This window comes from Hyperolius riggenbachi, chromosome 9 (genome assembly GCF_040937935.1).
Source record: "Hyperolius riggenbachi isolate aHypRig1 chromosome 9, aHypRig1.pri, whole genome shotgun sequence".
Taxonomy (NCBI): Eukaryota; Metazoa; Chordata; class Amphibia; order Anura; family Hyperoliidae; genus Hyperolius; species Hyperolius riggenbachi.
The window spans coordinates 46298228-46324807 of NC_090654.1; the positions used below are offsets into that span (position 1 = coordinate 46298228).

At 43.2% G+C, this 26580-nt stretch overlaps 1 protein-coding gene across 2 annotated transcripts; it reads left to right on the plus strand.

Annotated features, from left to right (window-relative positions):
* The first annotated feature begins 1954 nt into the window (after positions 1–1954).
* Positions 1955–16063, plus strand: LOC137532289 (serine/threonine-protein kinase pim-3-like). 2 transcript variants are annotated; one of them, XM_068252657.1, is made up of 6 exons: positions 1955–2243; positions 8907–9007; positions 10000–10050; positions 10699–11062; positions 12964–13140; positions 13546–16063. In XM_068252657.1, the coding sequence occupies exons 1-6, from the start codon at positions 2159–2161 to the stop codon at positions 13722–13724; spliced, it is 957 nt and encodes a 318-aa protein (XP_068108758.1). In that variant the 5' UTR covers positions 1955–2158; the 3' UTR covers positions 13725–16063. The 2 variants fall into 2 exon arrangements, with proteins under 2 accessions (XP_068108758.1, XP_068108757.1); XM_068252656.1 differs by lacking the exon at positions 1955–2243 and adding an exon at positions 6823–7075.
* The last annotated feature ends 10517 nt before the right edge of the window (positions 16064–26580 follow it).

Here is a 26580-nt window from a genome sequence, read left to right on the forward strand (position 1 = left end):
TCCCCTGGGGCCCCCCATGTCTCCCCCGAATAGTGCTCTTTGGGGCCCCTGCAGAGTACTAGCAGCAGAAGAGCACACTCGCATTCTGCAGGTGCCCCCAGGGGAGCCCTATCAATTGGGGGGAGACCTAAGGGCCCATCAGCCCTGAGCCATTGCCCAGTTTGCCCCATAAAAGTGCCGGCCCTGCAGTTTACTCAAATTCCAGTTCTTGTAGATGGAAAGTCAAATAAAAAATCAAAATTCTATAGGTGCCCCATTTTTAGCAAATGATCGTATTTTCGATAAGATCATTCAGATCGAAAGAAGAGATCGTATTTTATCGATCCACAGCATTGCGCCCGTGAGACTTTACACAGCACACAGGCATGGGGTAGACACTTATACACTTGGGGGGGACACAGGTCGGGGGTCATTGCAATATCGAATGCTATTACCACTGCTCACCCAATCGAGCTCTTGCCACTGAGAGTTGTTCCACCATTCCCAATCGAACCATTTGAATGATTATGGCTGCTAATCAATTAAAAGATCGTTTGGGTGGCCATGTTGCAGTACCGATTATCTTCTCATTTAGTAAAGTTATCGATTTGAAAGGTGGATTGGGCCACAATATCGACTAATAGACAAATGTATAAGCCCCCTTAAGGTGTCCAGTAACGGTACTAATTTTCAGCAAAGAATCGCCCAAGCGATCAGATAAATGCAATCTGAAATAAAATGTCGTAATACATCCCTACGGAAATACAGCGCTACGGAAGATGTTGGTGCTACATAAATAAAAAATAAATAAATAATAAAAAAGAATAACAAATACATCAATTACCAGTATTTCACCGCCAATGGAACAATCTCTACATGTTAGCCATCACAACCGATTATAAACACCATTTTTCTGATAGACTAAATTGTCATTGAACGTCACGCTGCAGAGCTCTTTGCTAGCCATCAGCGCTGTGTCTGCATTTTTTTTTTTTAAATGCCCCACTTACTTGCGGTAAAATCACGGAAAAAAAACAATTTTTTAATGCCATCACAATTTACTTGCATTAAAATCACTGTAAAATCGAAATTTTTTGAAAAATCGCAATCGCATCAATTTTTGCTGCGATTATTAAAATCATGGGAGCGGTTTTATAAAAAAAAAAACACAGACGCAGCGCTCACGGTCAGCAAAGCGCCGTACGGTGTGTCTCAGCCCTTTGACTCGTTCTCAGTCATTTTGGAACACCAGCAAGGTTTATTTTCGGTCCACTTGATCCCATGTATCTGATCGCACGCATGATTCTTTGTGGAAAAATTGTACCGTTTAGTGGGCACCTTAAAGGGGAACTGAAGTAAGAGGTATACGGAGGTCGCCATATTTATTTCCTTTTAATCAATACCAGTTGCCTGGCAGCCCTGCTGATCCTCTGCCTCTAATACTATTAGCCATAGCCCCTGAACAAGCATGCAGCAGATCAGGTGTTTCAGACTTTAAAGTCAGATCTGACAAGACTAGCTGCATGCTTGTTTCTGGTGTTATTCAGATACTACTGCAGAGAAATAGACCAGCAGGGCTGCCAGGCAACTGGTATTGATTAAAAGGAAATAAATATGGCAGCCTCCGTATACCTCTTACTTCAGTTCCCCTTTAAGACAGCGATCATAATAATAATAACTGTAAAATAATAATAGCAACAGAACACAAAGAAGGCGGACAATAATTAGTCATTAAAGGCGAAAGGTCGCTCGGCGTGGGTCCAGCCCGAAAAGTCACGAGCGAAAATGTGATTGGTGTGGATGCGTTCGCCCAGGCGCCCCAGCAGCTGCAGTACTCAGAGCCTGACAGAGAATGTCTCATCATCAGTTCCAGAGAAACAAGCTCCATACTTAGTCACTGACACTGAAGGAGTGGGTAGGCGTGTAGCTTCACCCGCCCTCAGACACTCCCTCTGCCTCTGTCAGCAGTATCATGTTGCGGAGTCCTTGAGCTCCAGTCAATGTGAACACTGCTACCTTAGAGGACTGTTCCTCCACTTGGACTATACCAGCTTCAGGGACTCCTAAAGTGTCAGTGTTGTGGACTATACAGAAAAGCAAGGGAGGTGTCCAGCCTGCCTGAAGAAACACTGCTGCCACCTTCTCAGAAGAATCTTTTTCGCTGCTAAAAACCACCATAATGTCTTCGGTACAAGTCATCTATCATCAGAAGATCCATAATTACCTCTTGAATTCCGTCTTTCCCAAAGACGAGCTGCCAGCCGGTGAGTTGCACGCTCCGCGACCTGCGAAAAAAAAACGCGTAACCTTAAAAGCTGTGTTTTCTATTAGATGGGTAGCCTTGTGTTTTCTTGTAGACTGATCTGTTTGACTAGTATGGAACTGCATCAACTGACAGGCAGCTGGGTGGCTGGTTGGGAGTGCATGATGATGGGATAGATTGTTTAAATATTTGTTTGTATGAGGATGTGATTCACAAGACAAGGATTCAGTAACTGTAGACTGTGACAGCTTTCCTCAGAATTAGTGTTATCCCAGCATATCTTGTGATCCCCCCCCCCTTCCCCCCCAAAGCGGCTGTGTAATATTTCTGAGAGTGGGGGTGAGGTATCCACTGGGGACGCCTCGCTAAGCAGGGGGAAACACACACCATCTGTCCGATTATTATATATTTATATATATATAAACCGCCGGTCGCTGGTACTTCATGTCTTATCTCTGAAGAGTCCCATCTTCATTTTGGCAATGTACCAAACAGGCTTGCTTTAATACAAAAATAAAGCCACCAGCCTTAATCTGGGGGTTGCTGGGCTTTCCATAACAATAACATTCCAATAGTATAGGTGACAGTCCACTGACTTACCACAAGGCTTGCCTCCATACAAGAATTGAGGCACCAGCCCTAATCTGGAAGTCCCTTTACTTACCAAAATATTGTATACCGGTAGTTGACAGTTCTCAGACTTACCAAAAGGCTTGCCTTTACACAACAATTAAGGCACCAACCCCTACACTGAAGGTCCCTTTGCTTACCAAAACATTGTATGGTTGACGATTCTCAGACCTACCAAAAGGCTTGACTTCCTACAGAAATTACAGCACCAGCCCTAAGATGGGCGTACCTAGGCTTCCCATAATAATAACAACATGCCAATACTACGCTTCACAGACCACCGGCTTGTTCTGTGGGGAAGCACCAAAAGGATTGCCTTAATACAAAAATAAAACCACCAACTCTTACGCGGGGGTCCCTTAGCTCCACCATAATAACATACCGACAGAACAGCTGACAAGCCACCCCTGTAGCCTATAATAAACACCCCTTTTTGCACGCCTTACGATATCAAACGAGAGCTAACCATTGCCAAACCACATGATGACATTTCAGAGTACACATTTGACACATGCAAATAAAATTACAACAGAGAAGTCCAGGTTAAAGGTCGGTGACCCTTGCCACCTCAATAACGGCCTCAGAGGGCCAACTCTATTTTTAGCAAGCAGCTGTGCCATCTAACCACACGGTTAGCAATACATTCTGATGATGCTGAGAAAAAAAAATAATGCAATTTCAATTCTGCAAAAATAACAAGGCTTTTTCTTGGCTTTGGGGCGACGGTACAAATTAAAATTAAATTAGGCAACATAGAGTGAGAAAGTGCAATCCAAGCTACGCACATTTTTGACGCTATCTTAGAAGATGCTCGATTACATAACATGGCCGGTCCAGTTGATTTAAGGAGACAGGTTATTTATAGATTGTAGGGGATTTGCAGTGTGGATTGGATGTTATTGGTGCATTGTGCATTTTACTGTTGTTATTTGTTTATTTTTTATTTATGTGTTTTTTTAAATGAAGCATGGAGAAAAAAAATCTGAAATTTATAACCTTGCATAACAAATATATCTCGTAAGGCTATATTGCTGGGTCTTTGGCTGAGGGCGGTGTAAGGCGTACTCAGAGCCTGCTGGCGTAACTAGCAGATTTGGAATTCCTGAGTAGAAAATAGGCTATTGAATATGAGCCGTTTTGTAAGTGCGTAGAAGCTCAGGGCGGTATTAACAGGGAATTTCTGTAGCAGCGAGGCAATGAATTGAGCGCCATAAGTGGTTAACAGAATTTGTATGAGCTAGCTGGCAAGAAAAATGTCAACAAAGCGCTCTCGCCTGGCGCCTAGTGGATGAAGTTCAAATCAAAACCCAACAAACAATTCACTGTAGAGAGAAAGATGGAGAGAGAGAGAGCGGTTAGGCATCTGGTTTAGCAAGGCGCGCCAAAACACAATGACAACATGATCTGGAAACGCGCGTGCTTTTTTTTTAATTGGTCTCAGTTACGCTGGGTGTACACCGAGCAGGTTTCGATGACTGAGAAATATTTTCTAAAATTAGGAAGAGAGACGGAATGCCAAGAGCTCACAGGAAATAGTGATCTAAATATAAAATGACTGAATAAATAGAAAACCTAAAACAAGAGTTTACAAAAATAATTTGAGGTGCTACAAAACAAAACAAAAAAGTGCCTATCAATTTTAATAATAATAAAAAAACACATCCAGAAATTAGTTTCAGAAAATAATATTGCAAAAAAAATTGAGTTGGGAAAGAGGGGGTTATTCTGTCATGACTACTTATTCTGTCATGACTACTATAATTGCAAATGGATGAAGATCGGACGTTGTAGTTAAGAGTATCCAAATTTTTTATTTGGGGGTGGGGGTTTGTCTGCTCTCTGACCTAAGACCACGCCACAGTCACGTGACTAAATTTACAAACACTGTGGCTGTGAATATGGTTTCAATAAGGAAGTTACCATTCATTGACCAACTCAACAAATTAAAAAAAAATCAATTCTTCTTCAGGCTTTCCAACAAAAAAAAAAACAAACAACTTTCAGCACTTGAAGTCTTTCCTTGTAGTCAGTGACTCATCTTCACATATGTATTTCCACTGGGCCAATTGGACAAGCAGCCATGCCCCTCAGTCTTTGCTGTGAGTGTCACCAACAAATGTGACCAGCACAGGGGGGTTCATTTTTCTCCAGGGCACTAAATCAGTAACCAATAGGCCCCTGTCACCATTGCCATCAATCTTTGGCCTGGCTGACCACTGGAGATGGCAAGACATAAAATATTACAGCATGCAAATCCTGACAGAGAGAAATCTCATGAACGTCTGACCTTAGAAAATAGGTTTAGACATGCGTTTCAGAGGAGAAAGGCCCCAATTACCTGTGTCAGAGGTAATCTAAGGTCATTCTAGTTATGTGTGCTAATTTTCTGAGGTGCTTGCGCAGATAACCATGTGATTATCCATACGTCAGGAAACAGGATGCCCGAAATGGGGAATTTAGAACTGAGTAGCGTATCTGTGAGGTAATAATACTTGTTAGACATGCTGCTGTCGAAACTGTAACAGAAAGTTTACAATTATCCAGGTTGGGACACTCTCCGCATGCCATGGAGTTTCCACAACCTCCTTGGTTAGGCATACTTTTAAGTTAGCTGGATGTCTTCTCAAACCTCTTGGCGACAATCAGATGTTGGAAAAAACTATTAAGGTGGTCATGCTTCTAGTGATTTGGCTGTACAATCGGCCATTCAATCCGATTGCTTTATATAGTCGAGAACGAAATCAAGTGTGCTCCAGTATGCCTGATCGATGAAAAGGGGCCGATTATCCTATCAAATCAACCAGGATGGAAGATATTGATCAACTGCATAGGCATCAGCCTCTGTACACATATCATTCGATAGAAACTGAATTGATTTTGCATGCAGAGGGGCACAACAGCCATCAAATTGATTAGCGAAGGTGAATCGTATAGGCTATCGCTTGTAGCACAAAGGCCACTAGTCGATCGACTTTTGATGTCTTCAACCACATTGAAGTCGGTTGAAGCAAAATCACTACATGCATGGCTACCTTTACTGATTAGCATTTGACCATAATAGGGAGATTATGGTAGGGATTAGATTGTGAGCAGTTAATGACATGAACTATTCAGTGGGTTCTGTGAAATGCTGCATAAAAAAGTCATTAAATAATCGCAAAGTAATCATTTTGTGGCTTTACTGCCATGTTGGTAGCTATTGTTTTCTTTTATGAAGGGGGGGGGGGGGCTTTTGCATCTGTCTTGGAGAAACTATTACATTTGCATATTAAAGTTTCTAGGCAGAAGTTTGCTGAAAGGCTGATGGATGTGCAGAATGTGGCCAGGTGCATGGCCTGAACAGAGTGAATAGAGACCACCCAGCCCCTTCTAGCCTGAGCCCCCCTTCCCTGTGGTGTGCAGCTCTTTACCTCATGTGCTCCCAGATTTTGGCGCCACCAGCAAGCCCCACTCTCACCCTATAGGAATGTGAGGGAGGGGAGGAGGGAGAGGGGAACGTACAGCCCCCCTTCTTTTCTTCATACAGCTCTCAGCCCCGCAGCGATAACCTCATTAACAGTCAATTGTTTCGCAAATGTGCCCACCGCCCCCTGCTTGTGTAACAGTGACCAGCACTATACGGGAGAGCTGGAAAATTCCAACTCTGAGGTGTTACAAAAGAGGGAGGTGACACAAAACTACTCCACATTGTGAACGTGTTTAGGGAACTGTTTAAAAAGGCGGGTCCTGCTGCGAAGGGCTGAGGAGACAATAGCAGCAGAAGCTCCTCCCCTTCTCGCTTCTATTTTGCCTGAACCGCTGTGGAGGCTGATTGGCTTGTAGGAGGGGAGAGGAGGCGGGGCTTGTTCTCGGCTAAGGGCGCGCGAGTGTAACTCCCGGGACGCGCGGCCATTGGCCAGTGCAGAACATTCCCGGGACGCGAGCGGAGCGCTGATTGGGCCGCGCAGGATACAGAGGGGCGGGCCCAGTGAATTTCTAAGCGCTCAGCCCACACGTGGAGGTTTTCGTTGTTCTACCGGCCGGCTGGGCGCGTGGTGTTTGTGCGGAGGAAACTGGCGATCATGATGCTGGCAGCTCAGGGACCGTTCATGGAGCATCACCTCTCCCACTTTTACCGGAATGCCAACACGGCTGGCGGGGCAGCTTCAGCCTCTAAGTCCAAGGCTTGCTCTGTGCCTGATGAGCAGGGGAACCTCCCCGGAGGTAAATGGCAATAGTGGAGTGGCCATAGCCATCATCATCATCATCATCAGAGAACTGGGGCATTCATGTGTGTGTGGTTGTATGTGTAGTGTTGGATGGCAAGGAATAGGAAATTGGCCGGCGTGTATTTTTGTTTTGTTATTTTATTTTTTTGATGGTCAGGATGCACCATTGGTGAAATGGTGTGGCTTTTTTTTTTTGTAGATTTGTAGTGAAAGATGAAAGTGTGATTCTTGTAAAAAAAAAATTTTTTATGTAAGGGTGTTGTCTTATTTGGTAAATTTTTGCACCCACTATTGCAGGTGATTTTTATGTTGCATCAGAGATGTGCTGGTCTCCTGGTTACAGTGGCATAGCAATACATTGTTATACCTTGTGCAGTACATAAATACTGGATATAAACATAGCTCTCTGTTACTGTATCTGCTCCCATGTGTGTGGATTGGTACCATATATTGGCAGAGGTGAGATCTCCATGGGTGTGCGCTGATTGTATAAGCAGTGCTCATTATTCCCCCCCCCTTTTTGACTAGTGGTCATTGGTGTGTCTAGATTGCACGTGGAGTGCTGCTGAAATTGTCGGGGGGGGGGGGGGTTGGGCTTTGGTTATTTGGGGGTTGTTAATTAGATTTTTCTATTGTGCTTTACCTGTGTGGTGTATGTATATAGTGTTCAGTATTTGTTTACAGTAGTGATCAATTCAGGTTGTTGTAGCTATCCAGAGTGCTAGTTGTACCGATAATAAAAAAAAAATTCTCTCTCTCTCTATATCTATATCTCTATCTATATCTCTATCTATATCTCTATATCTCTATATCTATATATATATATATATCTCTATATCTATATATATATATATATATATCTCTATATCTATATATATATATCTCTATATCTATATATATATATATTTTTTTTTTATTTTTTATTGCCTGCATGTATATAACCAATATGATGGACAGTCAGAGCCATTGGGGGTACAGCATAAAGAGATCTGACAGTTCCACCTGTGTGTCCTCATTAGATAACAGCATCAGTGGTTGTAGCTGCGTCTGTGCGTCATTTTACACATGATCTATTCATGCCAGTGAGATATGTCTGCAATATTGATGCTTCGTGCCTTAGATCTATCTATGCCTAGCTAGTACTTGTTATATGGCTGCCTTGCACTCCCCTCCTCCCCCTCCTGTGTTTTGCATTACCTGCATCCTACCATAGAGAACGTGCCGGGCACTTGATTGGGCTACCTGCAGTGTGAGGCTGCAGCCATTGATCTGGCTGAGGTGGGGGCGGCTTTGCAGATGAGCTGGTGGTGCAGCAGGCAGGCGGTGGGGTGGTCTCCTCCTAAGGGAGGGGTTTTCCTGGGATACCCGCAAAGCCCTGCTTAGGGAAGGGAGGAGGAAGGGGGGTTGCCTTTTCTGCAGGGAGTCTCCCTGATCCTGCTGCTTTCTAGGAGAAGATGCTGCTGTGAGTGGCGTTTCTGCTCTGTGCACACAAACAAACAAGTTTTGCATGCAGAAGGAATCGTCGTGACAGCATCACAGCCTCCCTGCATCATGACTCACCCGCCGTATATACGTTTTATGAAATATCTGGTGATGAGTAAGAGACTCATGCTCTGAGATCATCACTTAAATACGCAAGCAGATATAACGCGATGGGGGTCTGCTCAGACCTCACAGCCCACAAGCAGAGCCATAGCACTACCATGGATATTATTGCTGTACCTCCGCATAGTATCCTTGCAGGTAGAACATCGTCATGCTGTGATATGAATATCTTGCATCCTCAAACCGCAGCTCACCAGTTTCTATCTTTTTTTTCGTTACAGTCAAAGAACCCTTTGAGGACTGCTACCAGGTGGGCTCCGTGATCGGCACCGGGGGATTCGGCACAGTTTATTCCGGAGTCAGACTTGCAGACAAGCTGCCTGTAAGTAATCTTGATTATTTTCATCTTCTAGTAGTATGTGGACATTGTGGTGTGGTTATCCCTTTAACCCTTGTGTCTGGATTATGAGTGCATTACTAAATTGTATAACATCACTTCAGGGTTTTAACTATAGTAAGGATAAAAATGGCATTAATGTGGCAAGGTTTTAAGCCCCTCCCTATTTATTGCACAGATTTGATTTAATTTTTTAGCTGCTGTCTATAAGCTTAAGTGGCACATGCCCATTAGTCATTGTTTAGTGCCCTCTTACAGTTTTAGAGGGCGTGTCCATAAATGGCTTAGATGAGTGGTCCAGGATATTGAGAGGTAATGGCTTCTTAGGGCTGGTACACACAAACCAATATTCACTCCAGATTGACAAATGAACAGATTGGCTGTTAGGAATTAAAATTTACAGTTCCTTAAATGACTTATTGGGCACGCTGGTAACTCCAATTGGTCATGGTCATCTCATGCCATTTCTATTCGGCTGACCACCGATCTTTAGGGACCCTAACAAAGTTGTGGTGAAGAGTGCCATTGTAAACGCACTGTTTTGCTGCTTCTGATCCTGTAATGGATTGGACTGATCTGTTGCCGCAACAGCTCTGCTGGTGTGTACCAGTTGTACACACCAATTTTGATTGGACAATTTTCCAACTTCAATGTAGTGTAAGAGCTTATCGACACAATCTGTAGCTAGTATTCAAAATCTGTTGTCCCTCATGGAAGTAGTAAAATTAGTCAGTGATTGGCTAATCAAAATATTAAATGTGTATGCACACTTATTGAGTGCTTATCTTGTTTTTAGTCTGCAGCCCTGTTTTTGCTGCTGTTATGTAAAGCTTGTATATACTCTTAGGAATGCCTACATGTTTATAGATTAATAAAACAAACAGCTGCATTCCATTGAAATGATGCACGTTTATAACCTTGTAAGTTTTTACTAGTTGGCAGGCCGCGTAATTTACGGGTTATGTTTTTGTTTACAGGTCGCAATCAAACATGTTGCCAGGGACCGGATCGGAGAGTTCAAGCATATGGTAAGCGGTCATATTAGGAAATGCTCAAATGACTTAATACCGCCCTTGGGTGAAGCAATAGGCTAGCCTAGAGGAACCGTAATGACCTAGTGAAATTTGGTAAATTATTCAGGCTACCCAATTTTATGTTAAAAATCCTGGTTTTAGGATCACACTTGCTATAGTCATATATTTCTTTATATTGTGTAGCCCCGCCCTCCAGTGATGCTTGGCCTAGGCTGTTTATTGTGCAGAATCCCCTACCCAGCACTTTTTTTTTTTCTACTGGCTTTAGAACTTACTGTAAATGCACATTCCACAGAGATCACTTGCCAGTACTGAAGATGTTGCCACCTTTTGATGCATTTGATTTTCCAATGGGCAGAGGCTTATGCTGGGAATACATGAGATTTTTCAGCAGATTTACTGTCTGACCAATTTTCCAATTATTTTTCTAATTGATTCACTTCTATGTGAAATCAGAAAAATGATCGAAAATAAGATCAGACCTGTTGGAAATGATCTATCGTACAATCTATCTGCCAAAAAATCTCATGGTGTATTTCCAGCATAAGTCATTATATATTGTAGAAAAAAAAATCAGCAATTTTATGCATTACACTTCCGCTTTAAACTAATGGGGTATTTTTTTTGTTTTTCTTAATACAGAATGGGACTTTGGTTCCCTTGGAAATCTACCTTCTGAAAAAAGTGTCGTCCAACTGCCGCGGGGTCATCAGGCTCCTGGACTGGTATGAGCGTCCAGATGGCTTTATCATCATCATGGAGAGACCGGAGCCTGTACAGGACCTCTTTGATTTCATCACTGAACGAGGAGCCCTTGGCGAAGAAGTAGCTGTTAACTTCTTCCGGCAAGTGGTGGAGGCTGTGCGGCACTGCCACAACTGCGACGTCGTCCACAGGGATATCAAAGACGAGAACATTCTCGTGGACCTCAGGACGGCGGAACTCAAGCTCATAGACTTTGGCTCTGGCGCACAGCTGCGGGACGGAGTTTACACAGACTTTGATGGTTAGTCCTCTTTCTCGTGTGGTTTCTATCTGTGTCCATTGAGCCTCACTGACTTAAAGAGAACCTGAGGTGTGTTTAAAGAATGTTATCTGCATACAGAGGCTGGATCTGCCTATACAGCCCAGCCTCTGTTGCTATACCAAACCCCACTAAGGTCCCCCTGCACTCTGCAATCCCTCATAAATGACAGCCTCGCTGTGCAGGCTGCGTTTACATCTGTAGTGTCAGTCTCAGCTGCTCCCCCGCCTCCTGCATAGCTCCAGTCCCTGCCCCCGTCCTTTCCCTCCAATCAGCAGGGAGAGAAGGGATGCAGGCGGGGACTGGAGTTCTGCAGGAGGCGGGGAGAGCAGCAGACTGACACTATAGAGATAAACACAGCCAGCTCTGACAAGCTGTTTGTCAGCAGCGTGGCTGTGATTTATGAGGGATTGCAGAGTGCAGGGGGACCTTAGGGGGGTTTGGGATAGCAACAGAGGCTGGGCTGTATAGGCAGATCCAGCATCTGTATGCAGATAATATTCTTCAAACCTACCTCGGGTTCTCTTTAAGGTGCGTACACACGCCGGACTGGAGGCAACGACGGGTCCGTCGTTACCTCCCGCTGGGTGGGCGTGCCAACGACAGTCCGGCGTGTGTACTCACTGTCGGCGGACTGATACGGCTGCTTCTGAGCGATCCGCCGGGCGGATCACTCAGAAGCAGCCGTATCAGTCCGCCGACAGTGCGTACACACGCTGGACTGTCGTTGGCACGCCCACCCAGCGGGAGGTAACGATGGACCCGTCGTTGCCTCCAGTCCGGCGTGTACGCACCTTTACATGCCCATTCCTGGAATCAGTACAAACTACATTGTTCCCATTGCGTTTAATGGCAGCTGTGGCAACAGTACTATGTTTGGAGTGAAGAATGCCCACAAATTCCATTCTTCCTGCATGAGTAATTGAGTGTACAGAAGTCTGCTGCTATCAGTGCACTAATCTAGTGATTAGAGGCTGGGACACTCCCATCTAGCATTTTCCTGTTTTATCTTATCAATCTGTACAAACACATGGTAAACAATGTACAATTGTTTACACACAAATACCATCTCCTCAGTGCAGCTCTATGCATTATCACCACTTGTCAGTGATTCACCCTTTTCCCAGCTGCACTGGAGTTTCACCTTAAATATTTTGAACCAGACTTGGTCACGAAAATGATTAAAGTTTATTTATGGCCCTTTCATATTTCATAACACATGCACAACCCTGATTTCGTGCACGTGTTATGAGCTATGGCGTGACATTGGGGAGTTGCGGTGTGACTGTTCAGTGACGCTAATTCACCCCACAGGGAAACTCTTGCGGCAGATGATTTAAAGCTCCCAGAAGCGTTGCAATGTAACGCTCTGGAGCGATTTGTCTAACGTGAAAGGTAACCTGAAAGTCAATAGCCTTTCATGTTGCCCCGTTTCCTAGGAGCGATCCCTCAAAACGCATGGATCGGTGCCTAGTGTGAAAGAGCCCTTAGGGATTTTAGGACGAATAGCTAATCTGAAGTCTGGTATACATTTTCAACTTGGATTGGTCAATGATTAGCCAATTTTACCACCTGCATGGAAGGCCAACCGATTTTTTTTTTTTTTTTTTTTTTTAATACCATGGAGCCGACAGTATAGGTAAACTCGCTCATCTCGTGCTATATGGAGGTGGTAAAATTGGTCAGTGATTGGCTAATAAAAATTGCCGTTATGTACCAGACTTAACTAGGCTGCTCTAATTGAACTGCACACCCCTGATTATGTCTATTATTCTGAGACCCCCAAACAGTCGCTTTTCAAGGTCAACCTGTTCATAATCGAAAGACTTTATACTGATCTATTAGATATCTGAGATCTAAAGGTTCCTCTTATGTTCTTGCAGGTACACGTGTGTACAGCCCACCAGAATGGATCCGATTCCACCGATATCACGGGCGTTCAGCGACAGTGTGGTCTCTTGGCATCTTGCTGTATGACATGGTGTGTGGCGATATCCCCTTTGAACATGACGATGAAATTCTGAAGGGCAAGATCCAGTACCGCTGCAGAGTATCCAGAGGTAAGCTTGTCCACAAGACCTCTTATACTAATTGTTAAGAGAATGCTTATTGCTACAGTCTAAGATGGGATAGGTGGTGTGGCATAGCAGGTTATCCAATCACAAACTGTTTAGTAAAGTCTGACACTCAAGATCTTAAATGTAAGATATCCAGAAAAAAAGATGCAGTCCCTATCTTGTATGGAGGCTGGGAGGATATTTTAACCGTTCAGTTTTTTTTTGTTTTTTTTTTTACTGAATTTCCAGAGAGGGAAGATATCCCAACTGATTGCGGCGGGCAATGGTGTGGCTAGGTCTTCCATTTGATAAACTAGGCCCAATGTTCTTGCAAACTGAAACGTATATTTTCTTGTGTGTATGTTGATTCTATAGACCGTGCTAAGTTCTTTCCTCTTATTTCTGCAGATTGCCAGGATTTGATTGAGTGGTGTTTATCAAAGAGACCCTCAGACAGACCATCTCTGGAACAGATCCTTTCACACCCCTGGATGTCACAGCAAAAGATTCTAGACCAAAAGGACAGTGGCAAAGTATCCAGGAAGCTGGACCAGGATTCCAGCAGCTCAAGTCAGGAGAGCCTCTAAGCCCAAACAGAGACGCTCGCTGAGCGACACGGGGAAAATATATATTGCGCAGTCCCGACGTGGGCGGGCTGGCGTGGGCCTGAGTGTCCAGCCCACAAGCTTGGATTCCCAGTGGGGTGGAAGGAGCTGTCCCACCCGAGTGATATACCTCGATGGGGGTCTTTGGAAGGGACTTGTTTTGCAAAGCAACGTGGTGATTTTGGACTGTGGACTATACCTGGAGGATCCCCTCTTATTTTTCCGAGAGACTTAGTTGATGAGGGGGCATTAGCAAGTAATATGCCGATTGCCTGCTATGTCATGAGGGGGCTGTATTAGCAAGCTGATATTCTACCTTGCTTATTGACTCTGTAGTCGGTCCTATTCGCTGTTAACATCCATATCAACAGGTGCTTGTTTTGTATGTGCATCCACTTAAAGGACAACTCCACCAGACTTGATACTTTAGTTACAGGTAGACTTCATCACCCATTGACATTTCTTTGACCACATCCCGATCTGGAGTTCCCAGCTCTGCCAATTTGCTGCAGCCATTGTGAAGCCAGGATGAGGTTATTGAATCTCATGTTTCCATTCCTTGTGGCTTCCAAGCATCATGTGACCGTAAGACCACATACCTGTGACAGGATGGCTGGAGCTGGGAATGTGGGTACTGAAGTAGGTCATTGGGTTCTCAACCATCTAGTGTTCCACCAATATGAACCTGCCCATCGTTGAGTGAGCTTCACCTCAATTCATACTGTAGCCTAATATGTTGTATGCAATAATCAACTCAAACACCGTAACTACAGATCAGTATTGGTTAGAAGAATACACGAGGCATTTTTATTTTTTTTTAAATCTTTTCCTTCTAGAACAGCTGTCTAGCCAGTCCTGGAGTTGTCCAGCCAAGAGGATGCACTTGTCAAAAATGTCAACAGATATTTCAAAAGGCTGCAGATCTTATTACAACACGTGATAGTGATATAAAGAAAATGCCACTTTGGCTGTGTAGTCTACGAATTCAGATTTTTATTTTTATGGTCCAAGTTGCTGAAATGTGCGTTGCGCAGAGCTAAATCAGTCTTAAGTCTGCCTTGACAGTCAGAAGCTCCACACTGTCCTGTAGTACGATCGGTGGAGGACTTTTTGTTTTTTCAAATACTTGTATATCTCCCTCCTTGCTGCTAAGGGGACAGTCTGTGGCACAGTAACGAGGGTGATGCCTGGGGTACCTCAGCACAGATGAACTACCCTGGCAATGGTTGTATTCTCTAGGGTTGCAAGGCAGACATCAACTCCACAGGAATGTATACCTGACCTTAAATCTGAGGGCAAGGTCGGTCATCTTTCTAGTGATGACCTTAACTTCAAGTGGCGAAACCGGTTGGTCACTTTTTTTTCTCTAGTGATGTCCTAAATGTCAAGTGGCGAAACCTGTTGACAATGAGGTAGAATCATTGCAATCCTTTATTTTTTTCAAACTTTTTTTTTTTTTTCTTATTTCCACCCCCCCTCCCCTTTACAGCCTTAAACGTTATTAAATGTGTTGCTGACCTTTTTTCCACTTGTGTTTTTGCAAAGTGTGTTTACACAATATATCTGCACACCTTACATCACCCTACAGGCTGCTGCTTTTAGACCTAGTCTCCATACAGAACGAGAAACCCAATTAAGACTTAACGTAGTTTTTGGCAGCAAACTTAACTAAGGTCATGGGGGAAGGGAGGTCTCTGAAAGTTTACATTTCTATTTTTTTTCAGACCTCAAAATGAACATCTTGATTTTGGGGATCACTGTAATATCAAAAGCAATGGCTTATTTTATTTGTATTTTATTATTTTTGTAACTCTCACTTGTGTCCTTTTTTAAGGCTTACAGTTGACCTGTTAACTGGATCAAAATAGGAGGCAGTGTGAACACCATTTAAAGATCATAAAGAAGGGGCAGCAGGATTAATGTTGATCACTCCTTTAAATTTTTTATTAAAGTTAATAATTCCCTTCTGACAGGTCCTTTCTAAGGATACAAGATGATGATCTTAAATGCTCACTCCTAACTTTCTGATCATTCCCGCACTGATACAAATTTGACTCTGCCTAATAGAACCAGTTGGTTTAAAAAAAGAATAAAAAAAAATCTTAGGTACAGCCTGTACCTTACAGTGTTCACTGGTTATGTCCTAATTTATTTAATTTAATCTATGTAACTTGTGCCTCAGTATTTGTTTTATTTGTTTTTGTTTCTCTTTTTTTAGTTTTGAGGCATGCCTTTTTATTTATAAAACTGTTTCTTATGAATATTTATAAGAATCTTTGTTACATTCTGAACCATCAGAATTTTCGGGGGTCAGTTTTATTTAATGTTTAATTATATCTGTTTCTTTTAATAAAAACTTTTTTTACAAGGCAAATGTATTGGTGTTTTTACTTTTTTGTGTGTGTAGTGGGTGATGGGAACGGGCATAACCACCAATGAATTGTCTACAGGACAGCAACCCAGATGAGATGACCCCTTCCACATACTGCGGGGCAGGAAAAGGTTAAACTGTAATGTAGAGCATATAAACTTCAGCACCTTACCAGGCCTCAGTTTGTGGAGATGGGTACAGGGGTATAATCTCTAATGGGGCCCTCCAAAAACTTTGGAGCCCCTTAACAACCCTTTCCAACCCCTGGTGACCCTCACAGTCCTGGGGGCCATCTTGCAAGGTTCTTAAAACAAGTGTGGTCATCAGGATCTTCACCCCCAAAACAAGTGTAGCCACAAAAACAGATTTGGAGTGACAGAGAGAAGGAAGGTTAGTAGTTGGGGGGGGGGGGGGCTCACACTAAGGGCCCCTCAGCAGTTGATGCACCACCCTAGTTATGACCCTGGATCGGAACTACATTGATAAGTAGGAGATGGGCAATACTGGCTTGTATGCCGTTTTAAACTGGGCCAGCCACTTGCTCTTACTAATGAGATTAAAGAGGAGCTGTCAGCCATACTATCTCAGGAAAAAAAAACACATACAAGGAGATAAATACTTGCTCTACTTAACATGTATTGCACTGTCCAGGTTTTGATTTTAGTGATTTGTCTACAGTAAAAAAAGAGAAAATCCTTCTTGGCCTTTCCCATTTTAGCTGTGGCTATTGAAGCCAATCCTGATGTCATTTCCTCCCTTACTCTCCTCTGCCTGATTTGCCCGCCCTTTACTATAGAAAGCGCATTGTCTCAGCATGAGAAATATTGGCCAATCAGAAGTGTGGGAGGGGAAAACAGGAGGGAAAGAGGCTTCAGCCAATCAGGCAGCATTAGTTAAGTCTGAGGGGAAAGTAGAGAAGCAAAAAGACAACCCAGCATGCCCTGCAACTTCCTTTGTGCATACCAAATTTAGTGTGTATTAAATAAGTCAGGTAAACTGGGAATGATGATTTATCAACAAAAATAGTGATTTTAACTTTTGGATTGCCTGGTTAGCATCCTTATTACTTGTTTACCATGTAAACAGAATTGATTTTATGGCTGACGGTTACTCTTTAATTGGCCTTCTAGTCCTCATATCAACTTTACCTTATATAACTTGGTGAATAAATGTGTTGTTTTTTTTTTTAACCATATTTTGGAAAGCATGTAGTCAGTGTTTACCCATTGTAAAATCTTACCTCATCCTGATTATTCTTAAATTTATCAGCTGATGGCATCTTTACAGCTGGCAAGGTGAATCACTGGCATGTTTTCTTCCTCTGCAGGAATGTCACATGAACTCCCAGAGTGCTCTGAGGCAGAAGGCTGCATGACATCATGGCCTAGGCTAAACCTCACTGGGAGGGTGGGATTACCTACCAATATATATATATATATATATATCTCTCTCTCTCTCTCTCTCTCTCTCTCTCTCTCTCTCTATATATATATATATATATGTATATGTATATGTATATGTATATGTATATGTATATGTATATGTATGTGTATGTGTATGTGTATGTGTATGTATGTGTGTGTATGTGTGTGTATGTGTGTGTATATATGTATATATATATATATATATGTATATGTATATGTGTGTGTGTGTGTGTTTTTGATGTTAAAATAAAGACTGAGGGAAATCGGTTTCCTGAATAACTTATTTCTATGCCATTACTATTCCTCATTTTAAAGTACACTTGGTATGAGATGGGTGAGTAGGGGGACAGAACTCTGCTAATTTTCTGGCTGTGGTGCCAGTACTTTGAACAGAATATTGAAACTAAAGCCTGGTACACACATCCAATTCTACTACTTCCATGTAGTATGAGTGCTTGCGTTGGCTTTTTTTTTTTTTTCATGGTACAGTATTGACAATCTGACTATATGTATCAATCTGACATTCGTACTATATGGAGGCCAGTTATTGGCCAATCAAAATGAGAACCTGAGGCAGATTTTCAAAAAAATTTTTTTTAATAGGACACAGAGAGGCATGTTCTCTTCACAATGACATGCCTCTGTGTCCTGGTGCCGCCGCCGATCCCCCTGGGCTCTGCTGTCCCTCCTGAAAAATAGAGCCAGGCTAGCGACAAGCTGTTTGCTAGCCTGCTGTTTACCTGGCATGTGTTAAGGTGCCCATACACTCGTCAGATTGGCAGCAGATAGATAAGAAATGCATCTGATGATCTATCTGATGCGGTTTTAGAACATTTTTTACCAGGATAGAATTCCAATAGATTTCAGTTTGAAATCTATTGAAATTCAATCTGATGGCATTTTTTTGCCATCAGATTTCCATTAAGGCCAATGCAAAATAAGCAATCTCATCAGATCGACCTAAATTTTCCACCCTGCCAGTTCAATGGAAATCCATTGAAATCGCCATCGATCGGTTGATTGGCCAACCAATTTGCGATCGGTCGGTCAGAAAATCGGCTGAATGTATGGGCCCCTTTAATCACCCTGCGCCTCCCTGCCTCTGTAAGCTCTTCCTCCAATCGGAAGCTAAGCCATAACCCGGAAATGAGCCATAAATTACTTTTCTCCTATGTTGCGGTCACTTACAGTAGTTGAAATCTGACCGAACCGAAAGGGTTTTGGGCTAATGCACCTCTCATAGGGGATTCTAGCATGGCCTTTACTATTTAGAAAGAATCTCAACGAAAAGGATCTATACAAAGATGCTGGCCAGCCTTCCTTCCTGCACACTTTTTTTGGCAGTTGGATGGTGCAACTGACAACCACTAAGGCCCATATGCAATTGACCTTTTCACCTGAGTTATCTCCTAGGTGATAATTTTAAACTTGTCAATAAAATGCCTTTTAACCTACCAGAAAGCAAGAAAATACTCAAAATTTTGATAGTACTATTTCAACTACTTTTTGGTATTTTTTTAGTTAAAAAAAGAGCTGGAAAGTTTATTTTAAATCAAAGATGAAAAATTATCTCCTAAAAGAAAACTCAGGTGAAAATGTTAATTGCATATGGCCCTAAGTGCTTTAGAAAATAAAGAAGTCCTTGAGAATCCCCCATGAGGAGATGGGCTAGTCCAAAACATGTGGGTTTTGTCTGATTTGTACTACCTACAGTAAGTGACAGCAACATAGGAGAAAAGTCTTTTATGGCTAATTTTACTCTGGATGAAATTTACAGGATCTTCTCAAATTAGCATATTGTGATAAAGTTCATTATTTTCTGTAATGTATTGATAAACATTAGACTTTCATATATTTTGGATTCATTACACACAACTGGAGTAGTTCAAGCCTTTTATTGTTTTAATATTGATGATTTTGGCACACAGCTCATGAAAACCCAAATTTCCTATCTCAAAAAATTAGCATATTTCATCCAACCAATAAAAGAAAAGTGTTTTTAAAACAAAAAAAGTCAACCTTCAAATAATTATGTTCAGTTATGCCCTCAATACTTGGTCGGGAATCCTTTTGCAGAAATGACTGCTTCAATGCGGCGTGGCATGGAGGCAATCAGCCTGTGGCACTGCTCAGGTGTTATGGAGGCCCAGGATGCTTCGATAGCGGCCTTAAGCTCATCCAGAGTGTTGGGTCTTGCGTCTCTCAACTTTCTCTTCACAATATCCCACAGATTCTCTATGGGGTTCAGGTCAGGAGAGTTGGCAGGCCAACTGAGCACAGTAATACCATGGTCCGTAAACCATTTACCAGTGGTTTTGACACTGAGCAGGTGCCAGGTCGTGCTGAAAAATGAAATCATCTCCATAAAGCTTTTCAACAGATGGAAGCATGAACCCACTTTTGAACCAGAAACCGTGGCAGAAGCGCCTGACCTGGGCTACAGAGAAGCAGCACTGGACTGTTGCTCAGTGGTCCAAAGTACTTTTTTCGGATAAAAGCAACTTTTACATGTCATTCGGAAATCAAGGTGCCAGAGTCTGGAGGAAAACTGGGGAGAGGGAAATGCCAAAATGCATGAAGTCCAGTGTCAAGTACCCACAGTCAGTGATGGTCTGGGGTGCCATGTCAGCTGCTGGTGTTGGTCCACTGTGTTTTATCAAGGGCAGGGTCAATGCAGCTAGCTATCAGGAGATTTTGGAGCACTTCATGCTTCCATCTGCTGAAAAGCTTTATGGAGATGAAGATTTCATTTTTCAGCTTGGCCTGGCACCTGCTCACAGTGCCAAAACCATGCCACGCCGCATTGAAGCAGTCATTTCTGCAAAAGGATTCCCGACCAAGTATTGAGTGCATAACTGAACATAAGTATTTGAAGGTTGACTTTTTTTGTTTTAAAAACACTTTTCTTTTATTGGTCGGATGAAATATGCTAATTTTTTGAGATAGGAATTTTGGGTTTTCATGAGCTGTATGCCAAAATCATCAATATTAAAACAATAAAAGGCTTGAACTACTTCAGTTGTGTGTATTTGAATCTAAAATATATGAAAGTCTAATGTTTATCAGTACATTACAGAAAATAATGAACTTTATCACAATATGCTAATTTTTTGAGAAGATCCTGTACTTATTGTTTTTATGTATTCACTTATGTTAAATTTTGCAATTTTTGCCATAGTGGTCGTTTGGGCACTAACTTTAGGCCTCATCAGGGCTGTTTCTGTGCGCTTTTCACAGCACATTGCCCTGTGGGTTTGGCAAGGTATTGATTTTTTTTTTTTTTTTACAGTAAATGAAAACTGATCTTTATTGACAACTGCTACAATAAGTAAAACATGCTTGAAAAAGTGTTTAAGCGCCTGTAAATGCATAGCTCTGCTAAAAAAAAAAAAAAAAAAAAAAGCACATTGAAGGGTGTACAAATACATATGTTTATAATACGCTTTTACACGGTTCACCCAATGTGAACGAGCCCTTATGCTGGGCATACACAGCTCGTTTGTGCGCCGGTATCGAGCCAGCAGGTCACCGCTTGTCCGCGCGGATTGATTCCCGCTCGTCTCCACGGGCATGCCTTATCAGCGCTCGATTCCCCGCTATTGTACGCCCGTGGGGATCGAGTGGGGAATCTATCCGGCGGGTCATCGGACCTGTTGGATATTATCAATCAAGCCATCAGCGGCTTGATTGATGAGGAAAACACTTACCGTGTATGCCCAGCATTCTAAATAATTTCCAACCAGTACAATCGGATTGTGTTAGATTTTGAAATAGATTTTGGGTACTTATCAAAGCAAAATCTTTCGCAAAATTGATCTGAAATGATTTGGACGTCTACACATGATGCAATTTGTTATTAGATCCATCTAATAGACCCGTCTATCTGATGGAAAATTGTACCGTGTAGATGAGGCTTTATGTTTGGTGCCAGATCGATTTTTTTTCCAACATGTCCGATCTGAATTTCGAAATCCGAATCCGAAAATCAGCTGCTGGAGAGATACGTAGACACTTCTGTTACGCCAGACTGGCTCTGACTGACGGAAGTGCGGGGACCTGGTACCGAAGCTGCGGGCAGCGGGGGACAGCGGAGTGGGAGCTATCCGAGCGGATGGGACTGGAGGAAGCCCCAGGTATATATAATGTTTTCCTTTTACTGAGCTCTGATACACTTTAACCACAGGTAAAGTACACTGCACAGGGCATCAGGGGGAAACATTTTACATTAGGGGGGACTCCGCCGGGGTCGGCAAGACGGCCTCACAAGGCCGATTCCACAGAGATTTCATGCTAAAATTAATCGAGACTCGGCCTGTGATTTATGGACAGGCTACAGATCTCTCACCAATCAGTCTCTTGGTCGATGGGCACTTTTAGACCCTGAAATGGTCATCTTTATTATAGATGTACTCCTGTTTTCAATAAACCTGCATGGTTAATATATTGGAGTGTGCGGACTTATGTTTGTTTAAAGTGGACCTGAAACTCTTGCACAGGACAGAAGGAAAACATGGAGAAATACAACCTGTATGTGTTTAGAGAGATTAGCCTGTCAAATTCCCCCTCATCTGTTACTAATCACAAGTGTAATTTGATCTCTCAGCTGTGTCAGCTAGCTTCCTCGGCAGAGCAGCTGATTTGTAAACACATGATCTTAATCTTATGTCTGCTTCCATGAAAGCAGGAAGTAGACACACTGCAGATTAATTGCATAATTTGGATCAGCTGTAACAAGGAAATGTTTTTATTTAAAGGTTATTCTCTTGTTTATCATTTAGAGCAGAGAGGAAATTCTGAGTTCAGGTCCTCTTTAACCAGAGGGCAGTGGAAAAAAAAGTACTGAGCAACACTTTGATGGCCAACATCTGTCACTGTGAAATGTGAGACTTACAGCATTGCTACAACTGCAACTCTGAAATGGACACAGCAGGCCTCCATAATTGAGAATTCTAGTGAGGACATCCCTCCAATGGAGTTTCCAGGAGTTGTAAAATACCACAGCGGGATTCCACATGCCAACAAGCACACAATACTGGAATATCCCTGAGAGAGGCAGAAATACATCAGGTGAGGCTGCCAGGAAGGGAATTTCCAACCCACATCCTGCAGCTCTCACAGGCAGCACAGAGAATATCCCACTATCTTTCTGGATGACAATCTGCTCATGAAAAAAATGGTGTGTGTATCTAGCCTAGGAGAGCAGATGGAATATACGGTAAAGTCCCGGTATCCGGCACTGGAGGGGATCACCTGGTGCCGAATTAGTGCTTGCCGGTGCCGGTGTTTGAACTGGCTGAAAAAGCACATACAGTACCTTCCCCCCTGTGCAGCTTAAAGAGACACTGAAGCGAAAAAAAATATATGATATAGTGAATTGGTTGTGTACTATGAATAATTACTAGAAGATTAGCAGCAAAGAAAATATCCTCATATTTTTATTTTCTAGTATAGTCTTTTTTCTATCATTGCATCATTCTCTAATATGTGCAGATTACACAACACTCAGCATTCAAAATGATTCTTTCAGAGCAGTCTGTGAACTAATGACCTCTCCTCTGGCAGAGAAAAAGTAATTAGTTCACTTACAGTTGAGGTAATAAAAGTTAGATAACAGCCCTCTCCACCACTTTGAAAGTCGTAGAGATTAATGGCTTTTTTGCATAGAGATAACAACTAGAGTTTCTTAACTCTTCCTGTACTGGAAACAATTAGACTGATATATCTGATCTTAATGTTTTATTTCTTAGCTGTACTACACATACAAATCATAATATCATCATTTTTTTTTCGCTTCAGTGTCTCTTTAAAGGGAACCTGAAGTGAGTCAAATTATTTAAAATAAACACATGACGTAGCTGCAAATGAATATTACATACTAACCTCACCGTCAGTTCCTCTCAGAAGCTCACCATTTTCTTCTTACAGTGCTCCCTTCCAGTTCTGACAATATTTTGTCTGAACTGAAATATGCCAGTTGATGTCAGTTATATATCAGCAGCTGTCAGTTACAACTGAATGTGCAAGGTAATGTCCATGTTTCCCTATGGCTCAAGTGGGTGATATAAGGCCTCGTTTCCATCTGTCCGCTTCTATCCGCTTTTCAGCAATATGAATCTGTAACATTGATGTGCTGATAAAAAGCGGACAGAAGCGCATAGATGGGAACAAGGCAGTTTAGCAGCAGTGTGCTGACCAGGAAGCAGTTATGGGGTAATGGCCATTTTTAAAATGGAGGAAGAGAATTCCAATGATCAAAGTGGACAAATGGGACGCAGGAGAGGAGAAAGAGATTGAGAAGTAGAGTACATGGGAGGTAAGTATGACGCGTGTATGTGTATTTTGACTTTTTATTTTCCGTTCAGGTTCTCTTTAAAGTTAGGCCACATACACACATCAGACCATAGTCTTTTGAAAATGAAAGATTACAGACCAATTTTACACCCTTCCATGTAGTATGAGAGCCATACCTACACAGTCTATTCTATGGAGCTGAACTCCCCATCATAAAAAAATCTTTGCAAGATGCTGCACACACAGATGCTGAAAGGACACAAAAGATCAGTATCTGCAAAAGATCTGTTCCTGCCAAAGATCCGTTCCTGCAAAATGCATCCATAGTCTATGAGATCTGCAGATCATCATACACACCTTGTTTAACTGACATTCATCTGCAGATCAGACAATCATCTGCAGATCTGAAAATCCATCCTGGTGGATCTGATCTGCAGATAAATGTCTGTTAAACTAGGTGTGTATGATGATCTGCAGATATCATAGACAATGAATGCATTTTGCAGGCATGGATCTTTTTCAGGAACAGATCTTTTGCAGATACTGATCTTTTGAATGTGTACAGCATCTTTGTGTGCAGCATCTTGCAAAGATTTCTATCTGATGGGAAGTTCAGCTCAACAGAATAGACTGTGTAGAGTATGGCTCTCATACTACATGGAAGGGGGTAAAATTGGTCTGTGATCTTTCGTTTTCAAAAGACTATGGTCTGATGTGTATATGAGCCTTTAGTCTGAAGGCAAATAAAAAAAAACAGATACTTACCTAAGGAGAGGGAAGGCTCTGGGTCCTATAGAGCAGAGTTCCCCAGCCCTGTCCTCAAGGCCCACCAACAGTGCATGTTTTGTGGAAATCCGCAGAGGTAGTTATTCAGCTCTGCTGAGACACTAATTACCTCACCTGTGTATGTTTGTGGTTTTCTGCAAAACATGAACTGTTGGTGGGCCTTGCCCTTGAGGACAGAGTTGGGGAACTGCATAGAGCCTTCCCATTCCTCTCACGGATCCTTCGTTCCTGCACTGGCTACCCCGCTAGCAGTCTGCAACCAATGGGTCGGAGACTGCTCTCTTCTGCTGTGGGAGGCTTCGGAAGTCTTTGGGAGCACTCGCGGGCCGCTCCATACTGCGCATGCTTGAGTATGCTGTCTCATGCGCGTGCACAATACAGGGACACCGTCTTTGGGAGCACTTGGGCTCCTGAAGACTTCCAAAGCCTCCCGTGGTGGGGGAACCAGCGCTGGAATGGGGACCATGAGAGGAACAGGAAGGCTCTATAAGACCCAGAGCCTTCCCTCTCCATAGGTGAGTATTTGTCTGTTTGTTTCATTTGCCTTCATACTCCCTTTAAAATACTCACCGACTGCCCACCACCATTTTCTAACTACCCTGTTGGCATCCGTGCACAGCTCCTAGCGTGTCATCTGACCCCTGGCAAGTCATGTGATACGCCGGAAGGCCGTGCACGGATACCAGAAAGCCGCTAGGAGCAACAGGAAGGTTAAAAGATGGCGCTGGAGGCTTGTGAGCATATTATAGCCTAACAAACCCTCCCCCCTCAAAGAAAACAAAAAGAAAAAAACAGTCCCTGTTATCCACTCAGGCATGCCGGTTAGTTGAGACTTCCGGTTTCCTGAGTTCCAGATAACGGGGACTTTGCTGTAGATATTTTTTTTTATCATTTAGTTGCTGAAAATCTGCAAAAAATCAGGACTAAAGGGTTATACACGCTCTCAATCAAGGTCGTCCGGTGGGGACTGGCGACATTGCAGCGCTGAAGCGGTGCAGAAGCAAGCGACATGTTCTGTTCTATACAGGGGGAGGCGCGGGAGTGGCGTGGCGGGCGGGGTAAACTGGGAGAGCAATGCTATGTCTCCTTAGCTTGGCCTAAGTTATCCACCAGGACGGATTGCGGGCCAAACGGTCGGGGGAGCATCAGGGGCTGCCTGGATTCTCAGTAGAGGCGATTGTTATCAGATGGGTTTCATCTGGCATAAATGGCTATAAAGGTAGGCCAGAGAGATAGCAGTAGGTTGGCACTAGAGCGTGGATACATACGTATAATGAACAGGGCAGCCATCAGGGGGGTACAACTGACAATGCAGTGAGGGGCCCAGGGCTTCGAGGGGCCCTGGCCCCCCCCCCCCTCCCAAAGCGCTGGAAGGGCCACATGTGCTGGCTGCGGGCCTGTGGCTCACTAACCAGCATACCGTGTTCCAGCACTGAGAGAAGAGAGACATCAGCGCTTGAACATGGGGAGCAGATGAGTGAGCCCGCTACAGTGGACTTTCTATACTTGGGCAACCCCGATATCTGGCTACAGGCTACCTATACTGGCCTACCACTAATACCTGGCTTCCTATACTGGGGCTGGAACCACCTATGCCTTGCTACTTATACTGGGAACCACCCATACCAGGCTACCTATACTCGGGGCAACTATACCAGGCTACTTATGCTAGGGCACCAACTATAGTTGAATACCTATACTGGGGCACTTGTATCTTGCTGGCCTTTACTGGGGCACCAGCTATACTAGGCTACCTATACTGGGGCACCAGCTACACCAGGCTACCTATACTGGGGGGAACCCTTCCTGGATACCTTCACTGGGGGCAGCTATACCTGGCTAGGGCAGGGGGACAAGAGGTAACACAGGAGGATAAAAGAGGCACAGGCGGAACAGAGGCGGACAAAAGAGGCACAGGAAGAAAAGAGGGGGACAAAAGAGAACGGATTAAGGATAAGAGCGGACC

Excerpts from the sequence above, each read along its gene's own strand:
- LOC137532289 (XM_068252656.1), top strand. The coding sequence starts at position 6,934 with ATGATGCTGGCAGCTCAGGGACCGTTCATGGAGCATCACCTCTCCCAC. Across the intron at positions 11,063-12,963 it reads AGTTTACACAGACTTTGATG|GTACACGTGTGTACAGCCCA; the intron begins GTTAGTCCTCTT and ends ATGTTCTTGCAG. Across the intron at positions 13,141-13,545 it reads CCGCTGCAGAGTATCCAGAG|ATTGCCAGGATTTGATTGAG; the intron begins GTAAGCTTGTCC and ends TTATTTCTGCAG.